At 34.5% G+C, this 26,463-nt stretch overlaps 1 protein-coding gene across 1 annotated transcript; it reads right to left on the reverse strand.

Annotated features, from left to right (window-relative positions):
- Positions 1 to 1,019: 1,019 nt before the first annotated feature.
- LOC149576997 (uncharacterized) lies at positions 1,020 to 25,102 on the reverse strand. The gene is made up of 2 exons (XM_089795622.1): positions 24,861 to 25,102; positions 1,020 to 1,692 (listed from the first exon to the last, which is right to left on the reverse strand). The coding sequence occupies exons 1-2, from the start codon at positions 25,100 to 25,102 to the stop codon at positions 1,020 to 1,022; spliced, it is 915 nt and encodes a 304-aa protein (XP_089651748.1).
- Positions 25,103 to 26,463: the final 1,361 nt, after the last annotated feature.

The following is a 26,463-nucleotide window of genomic DNA, read 5'->3' on the forward strand; positions in this document are numbered from 1 at the left end:
TAAAAACCAATTTCAAACATAGACAAGGAAAACTCAAGCCATAGTTATTAGTAGCATTACAAATGTGTTACTTCGTTAAGACAAATCAAGGTCATCCGCTGGATTGATAGAATAATCTGGATCCATTGAAAATCGATATGGGATATATTGCGTGATGAGGGATCCAATACATTAATTATATGAGTAGAGGCATCAATCGGTTTGGTAGAGAGATGCCTCTTTGGGGCCTTGTCAAGTAGAGAGCTTGGAATGAGCTGTAAGGGATGCTTTGGTGGGCATCAAGGGAGCCGTTTGTAGTAGGAATTGTCCTATCATGTATGAGTAGGTTTCAAGCTTGCATCCTGGTTTGGAGGGAGATCTTTTATACCTTTAGAGATCCACTCTAAAATACTGAGTTAAAAGGATAATATTAGGTAAAATTGGAATCACAATACTATGAAGTTAAAAAGGACAATAGTAAGTAAAATTGAAATCACAATTTGAATATTTTGTGAGCACTTAATCATCAATTTCGGAACAGAAACAAGCCTTCCTAGAAATACCTTATATGAACAGTACAGGGGAAATAGACTCTCAATAGCATAAGAAGTTGAAAAGTATTCATTATCATAGATGCATATAAATGAAATAGCAACCTTATCCTAGAAGGAAGAAAGTCTCTTTTTGGCTACCCTTAAATATCATACACTAAAAGAAGAATTAGATGCATATAGATGAAATAGCAAGCTTATTCGTGAAAGAAGAAAGTCTCTTTTTGGCTACCCTTACATATCACACTAAAAGAAGAATTAAGCTTGGGAGAAAAAATCAAATTCAACTATTTAACACTTTTGATATAGAAATTTAGTGTGTAATGTTTAAACTGTTCCCCTAGCTTTCGTTATTCGAAAAGCTTAGTCGGGTGTGGACTACACCAGTGGAATTTGAAACACTTGAAAAAATTGGTGATTTGCAATCTCGACATGTGTAGACCTGCAATTATTGGAGAAATAGGCCAAGCGGACCTCACCTTTCATAACCTAGTTCATGGTTTGACCTTCTAAATCTCTGTGGAGCCTCCATGTTATTGGGTGTCTGTACTCATCTCCCCCAAACAACACCCCTCCTTGTGCTGTGAAAGCTCTCCAGGCTTTCGAATACCTATCGCCAGACCAAGTCTTGGACTTGAAGACTAAAAACTTTTGAGGCTTATAATTAGACACCGCCTTTCTCGTAGCACTATCATAGAGAGTCCATTCTCGATCTACACGTGGCCTGTTGATGGAGGATTTCTCAAACACCCAACTGTTGATGCTTGTTTTGCATGTGACGACTTTGGAAAGCTTCAAACTAGGGTGGTTTGGTGGTTCAAAAGTGGCCTCCACAGTTTCCTCTCTCCCAATATCTGTGATGGATTTCTGTGATGATTTGCCGAATGAAACTGAGTGGACATGGGATTCAACTAGAGGTCCTATAGTTATGCCAATCTTTGCTGGAAAGTGCCGCTCATCTTCAAGGCTTGTTGGAATTGACTTTTGTTCTAGTGTCGGATGTAGTCGAATTACATTGCACTCAACATTATCATTTTCCACCCTAACTTCAATAAAGTCTCTAAAGACGTTGACCACATAGTGGAATTGAATGACACATTGCAGCTGCTGGTAATTCAAGGTGTGTGAGAGTTGCTTATCAGCAAGCCATCCCTTGCCCGTTCTGCGCATTGACAGTATTGAACTGTAGCTGTTAATGTTCTAGAATCTCGGAAGACTTGAACTTCATTAGGATATTCTCAAATCATTATTTCCCCCTCTATTATCAATCTCGCCATGTAATAAGCACTTGCAAGTGAACTCGGCAGAAAAATGCCTTAGCACATAACTAGTTGCACTAGGTCCTATGAGTGACAAAATATTCTCTACTCTATGACAAGACAATTTCTCTTCTTCGCTTTTGGAGATTTCAGATCGGAAATGCACCATAAAAGAATAGCAAGCGAGTGAAAAGAGAGAGTTGAATGCTTGCTTGTACTTAGCAGATTCAATTGTCCTCAGCTGGGTGTCTGTTTGTTGGAGCTTCACGAGAGCTAGATCGAAGACTTTTAGATACACACATTCCCACAGGTTCAAGAATACCTGAAACGTGTTACTCTGGCATGATTCTACTTCAACAATCCCAAGATCAAAAAGCTTTTGAACAGCCGAGGAGAGAGAGAGGGAGATTTTATTGCAAGCTATAAATTTGGATGAAAGGAAGAGTGAATTTACTGGGCCAAAATGAACGTTTAGCGAAAGGAATTCATGCTTCTTTGATTTCTTTCGGTCGAGGTGGCATACGCAATCGTAAATGTCTGGAAATTGAGAAGTCTGAGTTGGAACTCCTATGATTGACAAAATTTCCTCTGCTCTACAACATGGCAATTTCTCCACCCACCTTTTGGAGATTTGAAATATGGAATAATATAAAAAGGAAAAACAAGCAACTGAAAAGAGAGAGTTAAATACTTACTTGTATTTGCCAGGTTGAATTGTGCCCGTCGGGATGTCCATTGAGGGATGTCATTATAGTCGAAGGCATTGCAATACACACGTACGAACAAGTTGGAGAATAGCAGGAATGTGTTCTTTTGGCAGGCTTCTTGTCCAACAATCCCAGTAGAGCAGATTCCAAGACTAGAATGCCTACCTGTTAATTATTGTTAGTTGGACAGCTGTTATTTTTGACCTGAAAATAGAAGTTGTATTTATGGGTAGCTTAGACAACTGTTCGTCCTTATCTATGTATAGCAGCACTATTTATGGGTAGTTTGGACATTTGTTTGTCCACTTGCCAAGAATTAGTAAATGGTTGTTGCAAGAATAATTATTTACTAATTTTAGTGATTCCCTTTTGGACACCTTGCAACCAATTCTATTGTTGGCTGTGGAGTTGTCTTAATCTCAACCGTCGATTGTAAATCAATCTCGGGCATTCGGTTACCAACAGGAGTAGTATAAAAAGGGGTCATTGGGTCATTTGGAGGAAGAATTTTTGGAGAAACATTTACAGTGTTAGCAAGGGCGCAGTGTTAGCGTGGGGATAGCAGTGGGGAATATCAGCAGGAGAAATTAGGAGGTTGTCAGAGTTCTTCCAATGAGAGACAAGGAATTTTGTATCTCTTGATTTGCTGAAGTTTAATATAATTTATCATCTGTAGAACTGGTTTTCCCTTAGGGGTTTTTCTAGGGACAATTTGTCCAAAAATACTGTGTTCATTGTGTTGCGCATTTCTTTTCGTACTTTATAAGTGAAGTTGCAGTTGTGTAATTTTTCAATATTAGCTGGGAATTTGTTTTCAGCAATTTAATAATCATTTACGATAGGAGATTAATAATCAGTAACTGCAATAGTTGATTTCTCACATGGTATCAGAGCATTGTTAAGGGTAGAAGAGTTTTTGCCCTAGGAAAGAAATTTTGATCTCTTTAGATTTATTATTGCTTTAAACCCTTGAGATGGCTTTAGCTGGTTTGAGAGATCAGGATAGATTGGATGGTGCCTCAAATTTTGGTGTCTAGAAGGCCAGAATTTCTTTATTGTTGGAAGAGAATGGTATCAAGGATTATGCTACCAGTGGTGTACCTGTATCAACGGATGCAACACAGCTTGCAGCATATAGGAAGGACGATGCCAAAGTGAGGAGGATTATCCTTGATGGTGTCAAGGATCATATTGTTCCACATATCTCAGAGCTAGATATAGCGAAGAAGATGTGGGATGCCATTCTAAATCTGTACCAGAATGCTACCACCAACAGGAAGTTGATTCTTAGAGAGAAGCTAAAGAATACCCAGATGAATCAGGGAGAAGACGTCACAAGTTACCTCACCAGGCTTAGACTTGTGAAGGATGAGTTAGCAGCTGTTGGAGATAGCCCTAGTGATGATGAGCTAGTGAGAATAGCCCTAAATGGGTTTACTGAACAATAGAGTGTCTTTGTTGAAGTTGTTAGTGGACAAGATACTTTACCGAGTTGGGATCGACTATGGACTGATTTCACTCAGGACGAGTTTAGACTAGTCTTGTCAATGGGGCCAACAAGAGTCAAAAAAATGAGGTGGAACAAGAGAACGTTGCCCTAGTGGGTAAAGGGAAAGTAAAGAAGGGATCTAGCAAAGGATCAAATTCACAAAGTGAAAAGAAGAAGAAGGACCTTTCTAAGGTCAAGTGCTTTGGATGTCACGAGTTTGGCCACTATGTTAATGATTGCCCAGAGAGGAAGAAGGGTAAGAAGCAAGTGGCAGCTTCAGCAAGTGCGGAAGAACTCTCCAGTAGAATGAAAGATGAGTTTGCACTCATAGCTTGTATGGTTAGCTCAACCTCATAGTGTGTTTGGTATATAGATAGTGGGGCGTCATTTTATATGACAGGAGTTAGAGAGTACTTCTCTAGTTACAAGGAGGAGGACACCAACATCCAGATTTCTATGGGAAACTTGTCCAAACTCAACCCTGTTGGGAAAGGGACTGTTCAATTTCAGAGGGAGAATGGAAAGATAATTCCACTTCATGATGTGTTATATGTGCCAGGCTTAGGTATGAATTTGATTTCTATATCTGTTCTTTAGGATAGGGGGTATAATGTACTCTTTAAAGGGACACATGTGTTGATTAAGCACAAGGATTGGAAATCACCCAATACTATTGGAGTTAGGAGTGGTCGCCTTTATAGATTGTATTTTGATACTCCTAAGGCACTTATGAGCAACAGTAATCCTAGAGATTTTGGAGAGCTATGGCATAGGAGGATGGGCCATATTCATCATGGAGCACTTAGATTGCTTCATGAGACCATGAAAGGTGTTCCAGAGGTGAGCACAGAGCATGACGATGTATGTAAGGAATGTGTGTTGGGGAAGTTTGCAAAAGCATCTTTTCCAAGGAGTGACACCAGATCTAAGGGTGTTCTTGATCTAGTACATTCAGATGTTTGTGGACCAATGTCAACGAAATCTCTTAAAGGATATGAGTACTATGTTACTTTTATTGATGATTTCTCTAGAAAGACCTGGATATACTTCTTGAAGACTAAGGATGAGGTTTTTAGTCGATTCCAAGAGTTCAAGGCTCTTGTGGAGAACACGATAGGAAAGAAGATAAAGGTTCTTTGGTCAGATAATGGAAGCAAGTACAAAGGAAATGTCTTCCAGGAGTTCTGCACCAGAGAAGGAATCAAGAGAGAATGGAATGTTCCTTACAATCCACAACAAAATGGAGTTGTTGAGAGGAAGAACCATTCTATATCAGAGGCAGCAAGAGCTATGCTACATGACTAGGACATGCCCCGTTACTTATGGGCAGAGGCGTGTAATACAACAATCTACATTCAGAATAGAGTTCCACACAAGGTGCTAGGGAAGATGACACCAAAGGAGGCTTTCACAGGGAAGAAGCCAGATGTTAGTCACTTCAGGATATTTAGGAGTTTGGCATATTGTCATATTCCTGGAGATACACGTACAAAGTTAGATCAGACTACAGAGAGGGGGTACTTTGTTGGGTACAGTGAGACCTCAAAGGCATATAGGATTTTCATTCCAGTGACTAAAAAAATTACTGTCAGACGAGATGTCAAGTTCATGGAGGACAAGGCATTCAGGAGATCTAGAGATTTGCGAGAAGATGATCAGAGTGAGCAGCCAACAGAAGCTCCAAGACCAAGTCAAGGGTAGCAAAGCTCAAGTACAGTTACCAGTACGAATGTAGACTTAGTTAGTGAAGATTCACAGAGTAAGGAGCAACGAGTGCAATAGGAAATGCATCTAGAAGACTTAGAGGTTGAAATTTCATCCTCTACTGTTGGCAATAGGAACCATGTGGTTCCAGATACACAAAGGGATACTCAAGAGTTTGTGGGAGCTCCTAGGAAGAGTACTAGATAGTGAAGACAACCAGCCAAGTTCAATGACTATGTGGCATTAGTTAGTTAGTTGGTAGATAGTGAGCCTTCTAGCTATCAAGAAGCTATAGAACATTAGGTATGGCGAGATGCTATGGTTGAGGAATATTCTTCAATAATGCAGAATGATGTGCGGGAGGTAGTACCTAGACCAACAGATAGGGCTGTAGTTGGATCACGCTGGATCTATAAGATAAAGCATGGTGCAGATGGTAGCATCGAGAAATACAAGCCTAGGTTTGTGGCAAAGGGGTTCTCTCATAAGGAGGGAATAGACTATGAGGAGACATTTGCTCCAGTTGCCAAGTATACTTCTATACGAGCTATAATCTCACTTGTAGCATAGATGGGATGGCAAATCCATCAAATGGATGTCAAGACAGCATTCCTCAATGGTGAGTTGAAGGAGGAGGTATACATAGAACAACCAGAAGGCTTTGTAGCACACAACAAAGAGACCCACGTGTGTAGATTGAAGAAAGCATTGTACGGACTCAAATAGGCTCCTAGAGCGTGGTATGAGCGCATTGATACATACTTGCAAAAAATGGGCTTTGTGAAGAGTGAAGCAAATGCTAACCTCTACTATGTGATGGTTTGGGGTGAGATTCTCATTCTTGTTCTTTATGTGGACGATCTATTTCTAACAGGTTCACTAGGGCTCATAGTGGATTGCAAGAGGAAGCTTGCAGAAGAGTTCGAGATGAAGGATTTAGGACTTATGCACTACTTTCTAGGTATGGAAGTGTGGCAGACAGATGGGGAGATTTTTCTTGGTCAAGGGAAATATTGCATTGAAATCTTGAAAAAATTTGGGATGGAGGATTGCAAAGCCATGTCTACACCCATGATCACAAATTGGAGGAAGGTAGATACATCTAAGGAGAAAGATGTAGATCCCACTTTATATAGACAGTTGATTGGTTCGCTTATGTATTTGTTAAACACTAGACTAGATATAGCATTTGCAGTAAACTCTCTTAGTCAGTTCATGGTTGAACCAAAGAGAATGCATTGGATAGCGTCTAAGCATGTGCTCTGTTACTTTCATGGTACAATTGAGTATGGGATCAGATATGTTCGAGGTGAAGGTATCAGGTTGATAGGCTATACTGATGTAGATTGTGTAGGAAGTACAACGGACAAAAGGAGCACTTTAGGGTGTTGTTTCAGCTTGGGACCAGGAGTTTTATCTTGGTTCAATAGGAAGCAGAACTTTGTGGCTCTAAGTTCAGAAGAAGCAGAATACATAGCAACTAGCATGGTGACATGTGAAGCTATATGGCTTTGGAGGTTGTTAGTAGCCTTGTTTGGTTAGAAGGTTGAGACTACTGTGATACATTGTGACAATCAGAGTTGCATCAAGTTGTCTGAGAATCCAGTGTTTCATGATAGGTCTAAACATATAGATATCAGATATCACTTCTTTAGAGATTGTGTACAAAGGGGAGTTGTTCAGCTACAATACATACCTACAGAGGAGCAAGTAGCAGACATTCTGACTAAGGCATTGGGGAAGGCAAAAGTTATCTTCTTCAGAGATAAGTTAGGTGTCTTGCAGAACAGCTTCCTTGCTAAGAGGGAGTGTTAATTATTGTTAGCTGGACAGCTGTTATTTCTGACCTAGAAATAGCAGTTGTATTTATGGGTAGCTTGGACAGCTGTTCGTCCTTATCTATGTATAGCAGCACTATTTATGGGTAGTTTGGACAGTTGTTTGTCCACTTGAGAAGAATTAGTAAATGGTTGTTGCAAGGATAATTATTTACTAATTTTAGTGATTCCCTTTTGGACACCTTGCAACCAATTCTAATGTTGGTTGTCGAGTTGTCTTAATCTCAATCGTCGATTGTAAATCAATCTCAAGTGTTGTATTACCAACAGGAGTAGTATAAAAAGGGGTCATTGGGTCATTTGGAGGAAGAAGTTTTGAAGAAACATTTGCAGTGTTAGCAAACAGTCTTGCAGTGTTAGCATGGGGATAGCAGTGGTGAATATCAACAGGAGAAATTAGGAGGTTGTCAGAGTTCTGCCAGTGAGAGGCAAGAAATTTTGTATCTCTTGATTTGCTGAAGTTTAATATAATTTCTCATCTGTAGAACTAGTTTTCCCTTAGGGGTTTTTCCAGGGACAATTTGTCCAAAAATATTGTGTTCATTGTGTTGCGCATTTCTTTCTATACTTTATAATTGAAGTTGCAGTTGTGTTCTTTTTCAATATCAGCTGGGAATTTGTTTTCAGCAGTTTAATAATCATTTATGATAGGAGATTAATAATCAGTGACTGCAATAGTTGATTTTTCACACTACCTATATCCGACGAGACAAAGAGACCGACGTTACTAATACCTTCAAATTTGGATTCAAGGAAAAGTGAACCTGTGTTGTCAAATGAACCTACGTCACCAAAATAAATGTTCAGCGAAAGCGGAGGACATTTATGTCCTGATTGGTAGAGATGACATATCCAGTCGTAAACATCCAAAAAATTAGTCTTCGACTCTCCTGCTTTCCAGAACTTGGCCCCATCCATTGCTGGTTCGCTCATCATTTTTAGCATGATCTTTTGTTTCAGGCCAATCTTCGGACTTTAATATGCAAGCTCGATAAATCTCTGAACTATTTGAGATGAAATATTACAGTGGACTCAGTCTCAAACGACATCTTCTGGTGGGTTTCGCAGCAAACTTGCACGCGGTTTCGACTAGTGTTCAATCTATATCCCATTAAGTCAGTGCATAGAAATTGTTAAAATGTAAAAGTCTATTGAAAATGGGTCATTATATTGGATCAAATCTGAAGTCAATGGTATCACTTCCTGTGGGTCATCCAACATTATATATACTAGCTTATATATACCTCTATATATATTACGTCGAGAGTAATCATTCTCGAGGTGCCTATTTTCATTTAATCTCAAGGTTATTTTAATCACAGTTGGGATTTATGAAAATGAAAATAGGCACCTCGAGAACGATTACTCTCGACGTAATATATATAGAGGCATATATAAGCTAGTGGAAATCGTGGCGCAATAGGAAACTTATTTTTAAATTTTTTTCTATTTTTTTAAGGTAAGTGCTGAATTATTTATTTCTTTTTAAATAGAATTTTATAAACTTACTATAAAATTATTCTTGAATATTTTATTTTTTAATTCTATATATGGTGTTTATTTGCATCACTTTAAATTAGTTTTATTTTAAGCATATTGTTACGTAAAATGTTATATTGAAGAGTAGAGTTATATTTAGGGTTAGGGTTAGTGTTAGGGTTGGGGCTATTGTTAGGGTTTGAGTTATGGATAGGGTTAGAGTTTCGATTAGGAATAGAGCTACAATTAGATTCAGTATTAGCATTAGCGTTAGGGCTAGGGTTATTTTTAGGATTATGAATCTTGTTAGGGTTATAGTTAAGGTTAGGTTTAGAATTAGAGTTAGAGTTAATGTTAGGATTCCGGTTAGAATTTGGGTTACAAATATAGTTAGGGTTAGAATTAGAGTTAGGGTTAGGGTCAAGGAAAGGGCAAGGGTAAGAATAAGGATTTAGTTTAAACATATAGTTAGGGTTAGGATTAGAATTAGAGTCAGGGTTTGAGCTAGAGGTAGAGTTAGAATTGGAGCTCGAATAAGGGCTAGAGTTAGAGTTTAAATTATGGTTATAATTAGGCTAAGGGTTAGGGTTAAAATTAGATTTACGGTTAGAGTTAGAGAAAGGGGTAGAGAAAGGGTTAGTTTTAGGGTGATGGTTAAGGTTAGGTTTATATTTAGAGTTAGGGTTGTATAAAGAGTTACATTAGGGTTAAGGTTAGGGTAAGGGTTTGAGTTGGGGTTAAGGATAGGGTTAGGGCTATGGTTTTCATCTAGATTAAAGTAAGTGTTAAGGTTAGAGTTAGAGTTTTGAGTCAGGGTTAAGGTTAGAGTTAGGGTTAGGTTACAGTTTCAGTGAAGGTTAAACTAAGGATTAGGGTTAGGATTACAGTCTGATTATGGTAGAGTTAGATTTACAGTTAGGGTAATATTTAGGGTTAGAGTTAGGGGTAGGATTATGGTTTTAAAAAAGTAATTTTCTTTTTGGCATATTGTAATGTAAAATGTTATAGTCAAACATAGATATATGGTTAGGGACAAAGTTACCATTACAATTAATGTTAACCTTAGGGATAGAATAAGGGTTAGAGTTAGCATTAGGGTTAGGCCTATAGTTAGGGTTAGGGTTTGAGTTATGGTTAAGGTTAGGGTTAGAGTTACGGTTATGGTTATTGTTAGAGTTATGGTTAAGGTTTGGGTTAGAGTTATGTTTATGGTTAAGGTTAGGGTTAGAGTTATGGTTATGGTTAAGGTTTGGATTAGAGTTATGTTTATGGTTAAAGTTAGGGTTAGAGTTATGGTCAAAGTTAACGTTAGGGTTAGAGTTATGGTTATGGTTAGGGTTAGTGTTATAGTAAGGCTAGGGTTAGGGTTTGAGTCAAGGTTAAGGTTAGAGAGAAAGTTAAGATTTGAGTCAAGATTAAAGTAAGGGTTAGGGTTAGTGTTAGAGTCCAATTATAGTAGTGTTAGATTTAGGGTTAGAGTTATGCTCATGGTTAAGGTTAGGGTTAGGGTTAGGGTTATTATAGGGCTTGAGTAAGGGTTATTGTAGGGATAGGGTTAGGATTTGAGTCAGGGTTAAGGTTAGGTTTAGGATTACTATTAGGGTTTTAGTTAGGATTAAAGTTAGGGTTAGGGTTAGATTCTAGTTATGGTGGAGTTAGATTTAGGGTTAGAGTTAGGCATAGAGTTATGTTTATGGTTAAGTTTAGGGTTAGAGTTATGCTCATGGTTAAGGTTAGGGTTAGACTTATTGTTATGATTAGGGTTAGGGTTATAGTAGGGCCAGGGTTAGGGTTAGGGTTAGGGTTAGGGCTTGAGTAAGGTTTAAGGTTGTAGAGTTATGGTTAGGGAAAAATTTTAAGCCAAGATTAAAGTTAGGGTTAGGGTTATGGTTGGAGTCCAATTATGGTAGAATTAGATTTAGGGTTAGAGTTAGGGAAAAATTAATGTTTATGGTCAAGGTTAGTGTTAAAGTTAGGGTTAGGGTTAGTGTTAGAGTTAAGGTTAGGGTTAAGGTTAGAATTAAGTTTAAGGTTAGTGTTAAGGTTAGGGTTAGGGTTAGAGTTAAAGTTAGGGTTAGCATTAGGATGAAAATTAGGGTAAGGGATAGGGTTTGAATTTGAATTAGGGTTCTTGTTAGGGTTTGAGTTACAGTCAGGGTGAGTTAGGGTTAGGGTTAGGTTTAAAATTAGAGTTAGAGTTGGGATTAGGGTTAGGGTTGGAATTAGGGTTAGAAATATAGTTAGGAATAGAGATAGAGTTAGGGTTAGGATAAGGGTAAGAATTAGGGTGAGGGTTAGAATTAATGTTACAAATATAGTTAGGGTTAGTGTTACGGTTAGAATCAGAGTTAGGGTTAGGGTTAGAGATAGAGTAAGAATTAGAGTTCGAATAAGGGTTGGAGTTAGAGTTAGAGTTAGAGTTAGGGTTATATTTAGGGTTAGAATTAAGGTTAGGATTAGAATTAGTGTTAGAGATAGGGTTACAATTAGTGTTAGGGTTATGGTTAGGGTTAGCATTAGGGTTAGGGTTAGGATTAGTGTTAGGGTTATGGTTAGGATTAGCATTAGAGTTAGGGTTACAATTAGAGTTAGAGTTAAAATTAGAGGTAGTGTTAGTGTTAGTGTTCATATAAGAGTTAGAGCTAGGGTTCAAGTTAGAGTTAGAGTTAAAGTTAGAGATAGAGTTGTGATCAGGGTTAGATTAGGGTTAAGGTTAAAGTTACCAGATTAGATTTAGGGTTAGGGTAAGAGTTAGGGCTAGGATTAGGATTAGAATTAGGGTTAGGGTTAGAATTAGCATTAGATTTAGGATTATAAAGGGTTAAGGTTAGGGTTAGGGGGAGAATTAAAGTTAGAGATAGAGTTAGAGTTAGAGTTAGGGTTAGGGTTAGGGTTAGGGTTAGGGTTAGTGTTAAAATTAGAATTATCTACTTAGAGATAGAGTTAGAGTTAGGGTTTGTGTTATTATTGCTGCTAAGATAATTTTGGGGTTACTAATCATATTATAGCTAATAAAATTATAATTAATAAATATTATTACTCTAAATTAGGATGATAATTAGTGTTAGAGATAGGGTTCAAGTTAGAGTTAGAGTTAAAGTTAGAAATAGAGTTAAAGTTAGAGTTAGAGTTAGAGTTAGGGTTCAAGTTAGAGTTAGAGTTAAAGTTAGAGATAGAGTTGTGATCAGGGTTAGATTCGGGTTAAGGTTAAAGTTACCTGATTAGATTTAGGGTTAGGGTAAGAGTTAGGGCTAGGATTAGGATTAGAATTAGGGTTAGGGTTAGAATTAGCATTAGATTTAGGATTATAAAGGGTTAAGGTTAGGGTTAGGGGGAGAATTAAAGTTAGAGATAGAGTTATAGTTAGAGTTAGGGTTAGGGTTAGGGTTAGGGTTAGTGTTAAAATTAGAATTATCTAGTTAGAGTTAGAGTTAGAGTTAGGGTTTGTGTTATTATTGCTGTTAAGATAATTTTTGGGTTACTAATCATATTATAGCTAATAAAATTATAATTAATAAATATTATTACTCTAAATTATAATTATAATTTAGATTTAGGGTTAGGGTTAATTGTAATCACACTCTCTCTCACATGTCCCATTCTATAATTCCCCTCCCCCCCCCCTAATAATGTACACCCTCCCCACTCCCCCTACGTTGTTCTCTTTGTCCATCTCTTTCTCTACATATATACATCTCTCCCTCCATAATTATTGTCATTGTCTATCAGTATCCGTCATACTCTTCCTCTCCCCATCATTGTCTACATCTCTTTTGGGCCATATATATTCTTTTTCTTATTTAGCTCATCTCTCTCTACTCCCCTTCTATATATCTACATCTCCTACCCCCTCTAATTATCTCTCTCTCTCTCTCTCTCTCTCTCTCTCTCTCTCACACACACACACACACACACACACACACATTGCACCATGTTATTTATCTCACTCTTTCTTTGTATCACATCGCCTCATCTTAACTCTCTCTCTCTCTCTCTCTCTCTCTCTTTCTCTCTCTCTCTCTCTCTCTCTCTCTCTCTCTCTCTCTCTCTCTCTCTCTCTCTCTCTCTCTCTCTCTCTCTCTCTCTCACACACACACACACACACACACACATGTCACCTTATGTTATTTGTCTCTCTTTAAATTTGACTTCATTTCTAAAGTTTGTCCCAATTTATAATTTTTGTTTGTATTTCTATAATATAAAATCAAGTAAATTTAATAGAACTTAATTTTCTTTAATAGTTTTTTATACAATTAATAAATTTAGACAAATTTTTTTTATTTTTATATTTGATTTAAGTAACAATTTTATTATCTTTTCTTTCTTTAATATAAATATTATGTTAAAATTCATTTGTAAAATCTAAAATAATTTCTAAACTTCAATATTTTACAACCTCCAAAATCTTATTATTTTAAAATAATAAACTTTCAGATAAAACGAAAACTGCAAGCAAACCAGCAACCAAAAAAGATTTATAGAAAGTTTTTCCTTTCTACTTTACAATTCATTACCAAAATAATAGCATATTTTCGAAAGAAAGAGAATATTTGTGAAAATAAAAACTTTTTGCAGTTATCTGAAACTATTATTACTAAGATTTTCTAGATTTAGTACTATTCTATGGATGAACTTAGAGATATTAATAATCAATATTTGTAATAATAAAATTAAAAACAACATCAAGACTAACAATAATTATAAAAAAATTAAAAAATAGCAGCAACAATAATAATAAGAAAAGAGTAAATTCTTTTAGTGTTTTGTCTCTTCGATGCACCGTTTAATCTAATAGTCATGCTCCAATTCACCAAATAAGGAAGAGAATATAACATGCAGTTTGAACTTTGAGTTTTTAGAATCATGAATTTATGCATGAAATAAGGAGAATCAAGAAGTTATAAATTATTAATCATAAGTTCTACAGATGTCTATGTTTGTTATAACAACAGTTACATAGGAATCTTGGGCTGGTCTCGTTTGATAAAATTAGACTAAGTACAAAGTTAGTCTTGATTGTAGTGTAGTTAAATAAGCATGCAAAAGTCCATATGAGGCATTTCTCAATATAAAATATGGAAATTGTAATATATTTTTAGCAGATGAATTAATACAAAAACTGATGTTTTTTCTCCATTCTCGTTTTGCTGTAGCAATTGTGTTTTTAATATTTTTGATAAGTGTTGTAGCATGTTATATTTAAATTAAAATTAATCTTTATAATTATATTTAATAGTAGTTTGAAACATTATTAAAAAGACTCTAAATACAACCAAATCACATAATCTAAGAACTAAAACATAAGTACCCATCATAGGAATAGTTAGAATGCCCAAAATTGCTAAAATAATTGCACCTGCAACTGTCATTATAGAAGCAATTTGTTACTCCAATCTATTATCTTTCTTAGACTAAAGGAGCACAAGAAAAAGTGAGATTGATATTATGAGTTACAAAAGAAATTTGAATGTATTTATAAGCATTTCTGCTCAGAGATTTCCTATAACATTGTGTTAATACCAGATTTCCCTTTTTTTCAATTGTAATATTAAGAAAATCACCATGGCCGAATTCTATATCTAGAGCAATTATCACATTAGACAAGTCTTTCAGCATTGACATAATTATTCACACCATTTTTCAATGAAGAATCCCATCAGAATGCCACATGCTAGACATTGTGACAAAATTACAAACTGGTGCGAATGAGCCAGAACCTCTCAATCCGCACTTCACCAGATTAAACCACCGAAAGAATAGGTAGCAGGAAGGAACCTCTAAATTGGAGCCACAACAAAGCCAAGTCTAAATGCATATCCAGATCCAAAGTTAGTCATTTATCTTTAATCCATTCCCATTCAGTCCCAGCAATGCGCTAATAGCGTCAGGAAGCTCCATTCACGAATTAGAAGAAAATGGATAGATCTAGTTAGGAAAGTACATATTGGACCAAAACATTTCAGAAATAGAAAAGAAGACACCCTTAAAACACTCCCATCAAGCACCATTAACAATGAAAAGTATTATAAAATATATATATCAAATAGATTTTGAATACAAATCTAAATCTAAATCAAACATGAAAGACTAAACTATTAAATGCAAGCCTAAATAGTTATGAACAGAATTCTAATCTAAATGAAATTAATTAAAATTGAAATCTAAATTAAAGTAGAATATTATAACTAATTTCAAATTTCAATTTACATCTACATCTAAATCTAAATGAAAATGTAAATAAAAAATAGAAATCTCACCTGCAAAAATGTTACTCCAAAACTTCAATTTACTCCTATTAAAAAACTCCAATCGAATCCTCCAATAACCTCCACCTCTTCCTTCTTGAAAAAACATAAAATGAAAATAAAATGAGGAGCCTTGGTTTTATAACTTCTTAGAGGCTCCTCATATCCCCCAATAGATGTCCCTTCAGATTCCATGAATTTGTTTCAAATTCCCCCACTCCCCACAAAAAATAAGCATGAATGTTCATGCAAAATTATATTTAACAAAAAAAAAATTTCATATTGAAATTATTTTGCCCCTATTTTTTCAGGCCCTATTTTTCGGATCCTACTTTTTTAGGCCCTACTTTTTCGGGACTATTATTTCAGCCTCCATTTGGCTTCCTATTATTTCGGCCAGCTATTATTTCGGGAATTCATTTTTAATATTTAATTTGGAAATTTGTAACCGCTCCAAATTCTTTTTAATTGACAAGGAATCTTGGCATATTCTCGTGCTGGGCATTTGTGCTGCCATTGTATAGAACGCCTCTCGGCATAATAAATAAGAAGAGTTTTGGTTTATTCATTTTCTGCTGAGTCATAGTTGTAATGCCACTAAGATGCTTTTACCTTGCATGAAAAGAGCTTTGGCTGAATATTCCATAGTTAAGCATTGCTAAGAAGGATGAATAGATACAACCTTCTAGATGAGAGCTAGAACAAGCTCGATTGAGTTATTGCATTGATTTTCAAAAACATTTTGGATCATCCTATCAAAACCCTTGTCTTTTCGTTTGGCATGGTCAAGTCCATCCATCATGTTGGTGTCTGTAATTCGCCTCCTTGGTATAGCTTCAGATATTGTGACCAATACTTTATTTCCTTATATGAGTAGCTATCTAGTCTTTACAATTGCACTGTGCAATGGAGATTATATGCAATTTCTCTTACTACTCTATCTTATATATTAAGCAATAAGAATCCCATTAGTATTTGTTATATAAGAATTCTTTATTCTTAATATATGTTATTCGATTTAAACTCTTAGGGCCCGTTTGGCCACAGGCATAGGAATGGAGAACAAGCATGTAATATTGGGAATAAGAATGGCTATTCCAATAATAGCTATTTTTTGGGAATGGGTATAAGCTCATTTTAGAGTCAAAATGGGAATACAAAAATCATATTCCAAATTTTTCTATTCCTATTCCATCAACCAAACAGAAAATAAAAATAGCATTCCAAGTTTTCTATTCCTATTCCATCAACCAAATGGGCTCTTAATTATCTGCTGATATTTCCATTCGATTCTGATAAGAGGTCGAGTAACTATTGGTATGATAAGGATCGAACATCTGTCCAAGTTTTGGATGAGTAATGATCACAGCATGAGTTTCTTATCAAGCAAATATAATATCCTGATGCTTTGCAAAATCTGATAGTCGGCATTCTTAGTAACTAAATGATCTTTCTCTTTCTGGTTTATTATGTATCATGCTAGACGCTGCACCCTCTAAAATCAACTTCTGATGTTTGAATACTCTTCTATCATAAATTCTTCAAATGGTTAATATTAGATGAACCATATGTCTCTACTGTCTCTTCCTCTGAGTACGAGGCTTCCTGTGATGAATGGCTTTGAGTTTTGCTATTGCTATAGTGGATATTCTTCCACGTGTAGCTCTCTATTTCTCTTGATGTTGGCTCCAATCTTTCCTATCATCTACAAGACTATGCCCTACACCCTTCATGCATAACTCTACACCCATTTGGGCAATGAGAGATCAAATCCTATAATCATGTTAATGCTAATCTTGATCACCTGAACTTTAGTGAGAATGATTATTGAAATAGATGCCAGTGTGTTCCTTTGGTATTTTCTTCCTTCTATCTATGGTGTTCGATCAAACCTGAATGTTATTACTTCCGTCACTGCCCACCTTGTATTGGTGCTTATCTCAATGTTCTAAGTTTATATTGATTATACCTTTAACATCATCCATGGCCTTTGATATAACTCATAGTCAGCAACTAGACGCTTAGTAGAATGAATATGTGAGTTCGATCCTTGTCTGTTTGTGTTCACGTCACTAGCAATCTGCCAACCATTCTAGTGGAATACCTGACTATTATACCAGTCTACGTATGACGACCTATTGATGCCTCTGAACGATATTTTTTTTTCTTTGTCTTAGTTTCTGTTCATGACTGATGTAGTTGATGGGGTTAACATCACCAAGTACAATTATCTCTGGTAGAATCATGTCTTCAATGCCTTTGTTTGGTTATATTCACTGATTTTATTAGCCTTCAATGATATTGGTACTATCACCTTCGAATGTGATCATTTTTGCTTATAGCCTTTTATATCCTTCTCTGATTTTTTGCTTCCTACTTCTTTGATTTGATTGTTTGTTCTACTCTTCTCCTGTGCATTCTTATTCCTCCCCACTCTACGTTCTGCTCTATTCTTTCTCCAATATTCTGAAAGCAATTGTTTCCCGCTTGGATTTCCTCCACCACTATTCATTCCTCTGCGTGAATTGTTCTCCCTCTCCTCCGTCCATGGTAGTTACTTCCTCTTTCTTTTCCACCCTCGCGAACTATTATGTCCCCTCTGTCTGAGTAGTCTGCTTCTATGTAAATATCTTTGAATGGATGCAACCGATCGAGCATGGTTATTTTATTATATAAATTCTTTACTAATCTGATCTTTTAAATGGTTTGTAATATTTATTATATAGGATCATATCCATTCTAATATTATAATTATTATAATAGAATATAATATTTTATTTTTATTATGTTCATCTTATTATAATATTAATAATGGATAATTGATTTCAAAATATTATATTATATGTTACTAATCTCTTTAATATATTTATTAAAGAATTTACCTATGTTACTTTATCAATAAAATTAGATACATTATACTATTTTATTGATATAATATTATACCATATCAATTTGATAAAAATAATATATTTAATAATATTAAGTTATGCTATATAATACTTTTATTATTTTATTAAAGTTATTTATTAAATTTAACCTTATAAATGTGATATTATTATTTATTTAACTTCATCAAGTGAAATTATATTATACTATATTTATTTATTTATTCCTTATATTAACTCTATTATTAAAATTGATCTTGGAAATGGGGACATTACAGTGTCCTTATTAGGTAAGTCCCATTAGTTAATGGAATATATTTTTTCTTTTTTTTGTTGCTTGTTCTCTTTTTAAACTAGAATAATGATAAAAATCTACTTGTGATTCTTCATTTGGCCCTGGATGTATGGGTGTTGCAAAGATAGCCTTAGTTATATCAATATTACCTTCCCTAATGCTACACATTCTTAAAATTGTCATGCCTTAAAATTGAAAATCTTTTGAAAAATTAAAAAATATGTCAGTGTTACATCTTCAGTATCTCAAGTAGGTGGCTTTTAGGTAAGCCTTTTTATATTCTTCTACTTCTATCTTTTGGCATTAAATTCTAGTTGAATGATTTTATGACTTTAAATGCATAGAAAATAAGCATTTCCTGTTAAATTTGGCTATAGGGCTTTGAAACATTTTTTTTATTAAAAGATGGATTTTATTAGAAAATTGAAAATATCTGTAATAGGCATGTAATGAATTGATCAATTCTTCTTTATATTTATAATTATTTACATTTTCTAGTTAATGTCTTTTGATGAGGCTGATTGTTATGGAAGGGGAATAACCACGAAATGGCTCTTAAGGATTGTTTCTCATTGAAACAAAATGGTGTGTTTGTTTTTATTGTAACTACTGGTATAATGAGAGTATAAAATGATACTTCATGGTATTTATAGAAAAGATGAATGGTTATTATTATTAAATTTAATTTTTTTAATGGTTTATTCTTATTATAGTTTCTACTTTTAGTAGATTAAATTTATTAATTATTACAATGTAGAAAATCTAAGATTCTAAAATTTGTTAAATCTTATTTTAAAATTTAACTTTTTCCCCTGTTTTCTCTTTTCTCATTGATAAATTCTAGTTTTACTAGTGTTTAAGTTAAATTTTAACTAAATATTTTTAAAAAATATGTAGATATAAGTTGAATTAATCATAAATATTAATCATGCTAGCCTTTTTTTGGAACCTTTCATTAGTCAAGACCTCATCAAAGTTTTTCAAAAGCTCAATCATATGCAACTTCTACTATGGTAGGTCTCATTGCCAGAAAAAAAAACCTCCAAACCGTGAAAAAAATTAGATAACAAGTTGAGTTACTAAACATTAATGAGTCATGATCAAACAATGTGCTGCAACTTATTGGGCGAAAAATGACACCAATTTAAACAAAGCTAGCAATGGCAAGCTGCATAATGGACTTGATTTGAAGAGTCAAATTTATCAATCTAGAAACCAAGATCCACACTAAAATTCCAATTAAACTCATGGCCTACCATGTAGGTATTATCTCTGTTGTTAGCTGAAATTAATTCTATACTATCCATCCTAAATAAAAAACATTGTATGAAAATAGCCTCAAATAATCCACCTCAGAGGCCTTTCTAATCGGGAGAAATTGGGATAATTTTTTTGATTCCCCAATAGTTTAAAGCATTCAACATTTTCATTAGAAATTGTTTCTTATTCACTATGGGACAAAGACAAATGGCAGGGAAATAGTTGAAAAGTAAATTGTTCACTAAATATCATAATTTGAAAGGTTGGGAATTATCTAGATGGCATGCCACTAGTGCTAACTTATCTAATTTTAGATTTCTTGTTTCCGCATATTCAATCTACAACGTGTTCAGACAAGCAGACAATGCATTCACTTATTTTTAGTTTGAAGTTTATCGATATCTAGTTTTCACAATTCATGCCAATTTGTTCAAACTTATTGTGAGCTGAGTAATATGTTACTGAAATGTGAAGTTTGTTGTTTATTAAGTTTTATTTTTCCAAATAATTTTTTTCAAATTGTCTATATGTTTGATATATATCATTACAAATGCAATGCTCAGTGTTATTCTTTTTCAATCTCTTGTTAAAACATATATGTTTTTATTTTCTATTCACATTCATCCTTGTAATTAGTTTGTTTTAATATTTTATACCTAAAATGATCTAATCTAGTTTTCAATTAAGTTATTAATAATTTTACTTTCACCTTGGTTTACACTCTTTTAGGCACATTTTCTTGTAGTTTTCATATGAATTTTTTTTTTTCATTCCATTCAATCCTTAATTTTTACTTTCTTATTTTTAAAAGGATATCTTTGCAATAAGATTAGAATGTTCACCAATAAATTTTATTTTTTTAAAATTATATAACATTATTAAAATAGATAATTAAACAAGAGGAAACATTGAGGGTGATAACTCTAGAAATATGTGACAGTAGATTATATATTAATACAACATAGTAAAATAAATATAGTTAGAGTTTAATAAATGAAGGTTTTGAAGAAATGTACAATATATGAAAATTTAAAATTCATTCCTATAATTGTTCTAACTTGTTGTATTTTTAGGTATATTTGGTTCTTCACACCTGAAAATAATAGTGTCTTCAAATCATTGTATAACAAAATGATATTGATGTGATTTATATTGAATATACATTCGCTACAATGGGATGCTTATTACATTGAATAACAATGGCTTTATAAGTCATTATTCTTGTGAATAACCATCTACAAAATGCAACTTCCCACAAACTAATATGAACTTGATTTAGTGCTTATTTATCAAACTATTGACCTAAATCTAAACCTAGAGTTAACCCAAATTGATGTAAAACTCCAACAACATCTATGCTAAGTAATTTTTTTGTCAAGTCATTACACCCACTCAATAGGTAGGAACTTATGCTCTAACAAAGCTCTTGTTCTTTGCTAGAAATCAATTCAATATATTTATTTTTAAATATTTGATAGATGTCATTCATTACATTAATTTTTCACTTTCGTATGTTGTTGGAGTTATAGTGGAAGGAGATCATAACTGTGAACTATATATTTTATGTTCATTTGAGTATTTAAGATAATTAAATAATTTTCTTATTGATATATTTTTTCTTTGACACACCATCATATAATTTCACACACACACACAAGACTAGGAGGAAAAATTAATGATATATATAGTGTCCCACTTCATCAATTGTTCAGACATTTTGACTAGATTATTTTTTGTTCACACATTTTGACTAGATTAAGAAGCTTATAGATGAAATATAATTGTATGCATTAATTTCATGTCATTAGGCCTCATCTTGGATAAGATCTACTAGTGTAAATTTGATCTAGATTGTTCACAATAGTAATGTTGAAATGTATAACTTCAAAATATAAATTCAAATTTGAATAACATCCACCCACTAGTCATTGTAGACTTGCCCATTTCATTTTTTTTTTAATTCGCATGTTAAATTTTATTTAAATACATTCACTCAAACATCCAAAATTATCAAATACTATTGAGCCAACTAGGATTTGCCAAAGAACACTTTAATTGAGAGGAACACAATAGCATTTTATCATAACATATACCATCACATCTTTAACAATTATTCTAAGATCATATAATTGATTTGAATATGGGTTTATTTGATGAGAGTAGGAATCTCACATTTTAACACATTTCTTTAAAAACACCATGAACCTTTTTTAAGGTTTAGATATCATAAGATCAAAGCAACTAAATTCTAACTTTACAACATATATTTAAACTTTCATTATTTTAAATTTATTTAAAAATCTTTAAACTATTTCCTTTATCTCCATTTATTTAGGTTTTTACTAATTTAAGCTTTTAATTTTAATTTTAATTTTTTCAAAATGGATGATTTATATCTCCAAATATTATATTTAAAAAAAATATTTAATGTGGTATTTATTAAATTATTTTAAAAATGTATATTCTATTTATAATAAGATTTAAAATTTTGACATGTAGATGGTTTGTCAAATTTAACTTAGAAAAATAAAAGTTAACATTAACACGCTCACACCATCCCACTCCACCTATTATGGCATTGTAGAATGCCTGTCAGCATTAAAAACTTTACAAAATATATTTACACTTTTATTATTTTAAATTAATTTAAAAATCATTAAATAAAAGTTCTATAACAGGGCCCTTCTTCGGTCTTCTCTATGGCTTTTCTCACGGTTGAATGTAGGGACATCCACCGCATTGTTATGCATTGCCTACCAATCCAAAATATGACCTTTATGATAAAATCATACAACATGAGTCCAAAAAGCCTTGTAATTCCCCAACATTTTCATGTATGTATTTTTTCTTTTTGACTTCTGAAAGGGTGTTGACAGAAGGAGATGTAACTCATCTATCCCTAGTATAACAATGAAATATTTTTGGTCAACCAAATAGGGGGAATCACGAATGGCTTAAACATCACACTTTAAGCTTCATTCTAACACTAAAAGTGTTAAATACTCAAAATTGGATTATCCTCCATTGAGCACAGGAGTTAGTGCGATGATGAGAGGATAAGCTTATAAAGTTGTGTCATGTAAAATTATGTTGTAGACACTATGTGCTTAATTAAAAGTGTGAATAATTGTGTTGTCTACATGAAAACTCTTTTAATTATGCAAACTCTAGTGTTGTAGACACCATGTGCTAAAATAGAGTTGCTAACTCTTGTGTTGTCAACATGACAACTCATATAAGTACACATACTCCTAGATGTCTAACCAAATAAATAATAAAATAATGCATTTATCCTAAGTAAATTTAAATTAAGTTTAAATAATAATCATTTAACATCTAGGATAGGGCAGATCGTCATACATGAGCCCTTCTCTTCATCATTCGAAAGCGATAGAGTGAAATGCAGGGACATGGATTTTTTTGCATGCAGGCTCTCCAGTGCAATATTTGCAGAAGCAGTGACAATTTTTTGTACTCTGGTTTGCTATTTTATTGATTTGTGTTTGAATTTCTTTGAATGGTGTTTTCTTATTTTAATATGCATTTAAGCTTGTGAAGATATAGGGTTTCTTTATCCTGTGGTTGGATTTCAGTCTTTGTGTGTAAAATTGGTAGTTTAATTCTATGAAAATTCTGGATGTGTTAGTTTTTAGTTATATATTGTGAGTGAGAGCTTTATGCTGTATCTTTTCGTAGGGGGCGGCTCCATGGCAATATGTTGTCCGAACGAGAGGCTCCATGACGATGTCTCTCGGCAGCAGAGGCTTCGTGTATTGCTAGCACCTTTATCTTTCAGTCTTCAGACCACCATCTTCTCATTCCCATTTCACGATTAGATTTAGTCGACGAAAAACCCAAATTTAAATTTTGAAGAATTTTGTATTGAAACTTTGTATTGGTTAGCCTTCATACTGTCAATATTCTTCCGAAATGTTGTGGCCATTCGTTATCTTGAAGGATACAACGTATCATCTACATCTGCAGATCTGAATTCCATTTCTCTAATCAACAACGAAATTCAATACAATTTTTTTATAACATAGGATTAACAAAGAATTATAGAATAATTCTCAAGAATACCCTGCTTTTGGATGAAAAATCGTAAAACACCAAAGAACAAAGCAGTCAAAATGAGAGTAAAATATCTCCTACTTATCAATTATGGTACATCTTTATAAGAACATAGAGCGTCCATAAAAACCAATTCAAAATATAGACGAGGATAACTCGAACCACAGTTATTAGTAGCATTACAAATGTGTTACTTCGTTAAGACAAATCAAGGTCATCTGCTGGATCTATAGAATACCCTGGATCCATTGAAACTCAATATGGGATATATTGGGCAATGGGGGCTCCAATACATTAATTATATGAGTAGAAGCATCAATCAGTTTGGTAGAGAGATGCCTCTTCGGGGCCTTGTCAAGTAGAGAGCTTGGAATGAGCTGTAAGGGATGCTTTGGTGGGCATCAAGGGAGCCGTTTGTAGTAGGAATTGTCCTATCATGTATGAGTAGGTTTTAAGCTTGCATCCTGGTTTGGAGAGAGATCTTTTATACCTTTAGAGATCCACTCTACAATACTGAGTTAAAAGGATAATATTAGGTAAAATTGGAATCACAATACTATGAAGTTAAAAAGGACAATAGTAAGTAAAATTGAAATCACAATTTGAATATTTTGTGAGCACTTAATCATCAATTTTGGAATAGAAACAAGCCTTCCTAGAAATACCTTATATGAACAGTACAGGGGGAATAGAATCTCAATAGCATAAGTAGTTGAAAAGTATTCATTATCATAGATGCATATAAATGAAATAGCAACCTTATCCTAGAAGGAAGAAAGTCTCTTTTTGGCTACCCTTAAATATCACACACAAAAAGAAGAATTAGATGCATATAAATGAAATAGCAAGCTTATCTGTGAAGGAAGAAAGTCTCTTTTTGGCTACCCTTAAATATCACACTAAAAGAAGAATTAAGCTTGGGAAAAAAAATCAAATTCAACTATTTAACACTTTTGATATAGAAATTTAGTGTGTAATGTTTAAACTATTCCCCTATCTTTCGTGATTCGAAAAGATCAGTTGGGTGTGGACTGCACCAGTGGAATTTGAAACACTTGAAAAAATTGGTGATTTGCAATCTCGACATGTGCAGACCTGCAATTATTGGAGAAATAGGCCAAGCAGACCTCACCTTTCATAACCCAGTTCACGGTTTGACCTTCTAAATCTCTGTGGAGCCTCCATGTTATTGGGTGTTCGTACTCATCTCCTCCAAACAACACCCCTCCTTGTGCTGTGAAAGCTTTGCAGGGTTTCGAATACCTATCGCCAGACCAAGTCTTGGACTTGAAGACTAAAAACTTTTGAGGCTTATAATTAGACACCGCCTTTCCCATAGCGCTATCATAGAGAGTCCATTCTCAATCTACATGTGGCCTGTTGGCGGAGGATTGCTCAAACACCCAACTGTTTATGCTTGTTTCGGATGTGACGGCTTTGGAAAGCTTCAAACCAGGGTGATTTGGCGGTTCAAAAGTGGCCTCCACGGTTTCCCCTCTCCCAATATCTGTGATGGGATTCTGTGATGATTTGCCCAATGAAACAGAGTGGACATGGGATTCAACTACAGGTCCTATAGTTATGCCAATCTTTGCTGGAAAGTGCCGCTCATCTTCAAGGCTTGTTGGAATTGACTTTTGTTCCGGTGACGGATCCAGTCGAATTACATTGCACTCAACATTATCATTTTCCACCCTAACCTCAATAAAGTCTCTGAAGATGTTAACCACATAGCGGAATTGAATGACACATTGCAGCTGCTGGTAATTCAAGGCGTTGCAGAGTTGCTTATCAGCAAGCCGTCCCTCGCCCATTCTGCGCATTGACAGTATTCGACTGTAGCTGTTGATGTTCCAGAATCCCGAAAGACTTGAACTGCATTAGGATATTCTAAAATCATTATTTCCCCCTTTATTATCAATCTCGCCGTGTAATAAGCACTTGCAAGTGAACTCGGCAGAAAAACGCCTTACCACATAACTAGTTGCACCAGGTCCTATGAGTGACAAAATATTCTCTACTCTATGACAAAACAATTTCTGTGCTTCGCTTTCGGAGATTTCAGATCGGAAATGCACCATAAAAGAATATCAAGCGAGTGAAAAGAGAGAGTTGAATGCTTGCTTGTACTTCGCAGATTCAATTGTCCTCAGCTGGGTTTTCGTTTGCTGGAGCTTCACGAGATCTGGATCGAAGACTTTTAGATGCACACATGCCCACAGGTTCAAGAATACCTGAAACGTGTTACTCTGGCGTGATTCTAATTCAACAATCCCAAGATCAAAAAGTTTATGAATAGCCGAGGAGAGAGAGAGGGAGATTTTATCGCAAGCTATAAATTCGGATGAAAGGAAGAGTGAATTTGCTGGGCCAAAATGAACGTTTAGCGGAAGGAATTCACGCTTCTTTGATTTCTTCTGGTCGAGGTGGCATACGCAGTCATAAATGTCTGGAAATTGAGAAGTCTGAGTCGGAACTCCTGTGATTGACAGAATTTCCTCTGCTCTACGACATGGCAATTTATCCACCCACCTTTCGAAGATTTGAAATATGGAATAATACAGAAAGGAAAAGCAAGCAACTGAAAAGAGAGAGTTAAATACTTGCTTGTATTTGGCAGGTCCAATTGTGCCCAGCGGGATGTCCATTTGTGGGATGTCGTTACAGTCGAAGGCATTGCAATACACACGTACAAACA

Source organism: Cupressus sempervirens, chromosome 1, assembly GCF_028749045.1.
Source record: "Cupressus sempervirens isolate cs-2001-9-10 chromosome 1, ASM2874904v1, whole genome shotgun sequence".
In the NCBI taxonomy this organism is placed as follows: domain Eukaryota; kingdom Viridiplantae; phylum Streptophyta; class Pinopsida; order Cupressales; family Cupressaceae; genus Cupressus; species Cupressus sempervirens.

What these genes read in the sequence shown, in the direction of transcription:
- LOC149576997 (XM_089795622.1), bottom strand. Translation starts at nt 25,102, where the DNA reads ATGGGAAAGGCGGTGTCTAATTATAAGCCTCAAAAGTTTTTAGTCTTC. An exon ending in TATTTCTCCAATAATTGCAG is followed by an intron (nt 1,693 to 24,860) that starts GTCTGCACATGT and finishes GTCAATGCGCAG; the next exon opens with AACGGGCAAGGGATGGCTTG.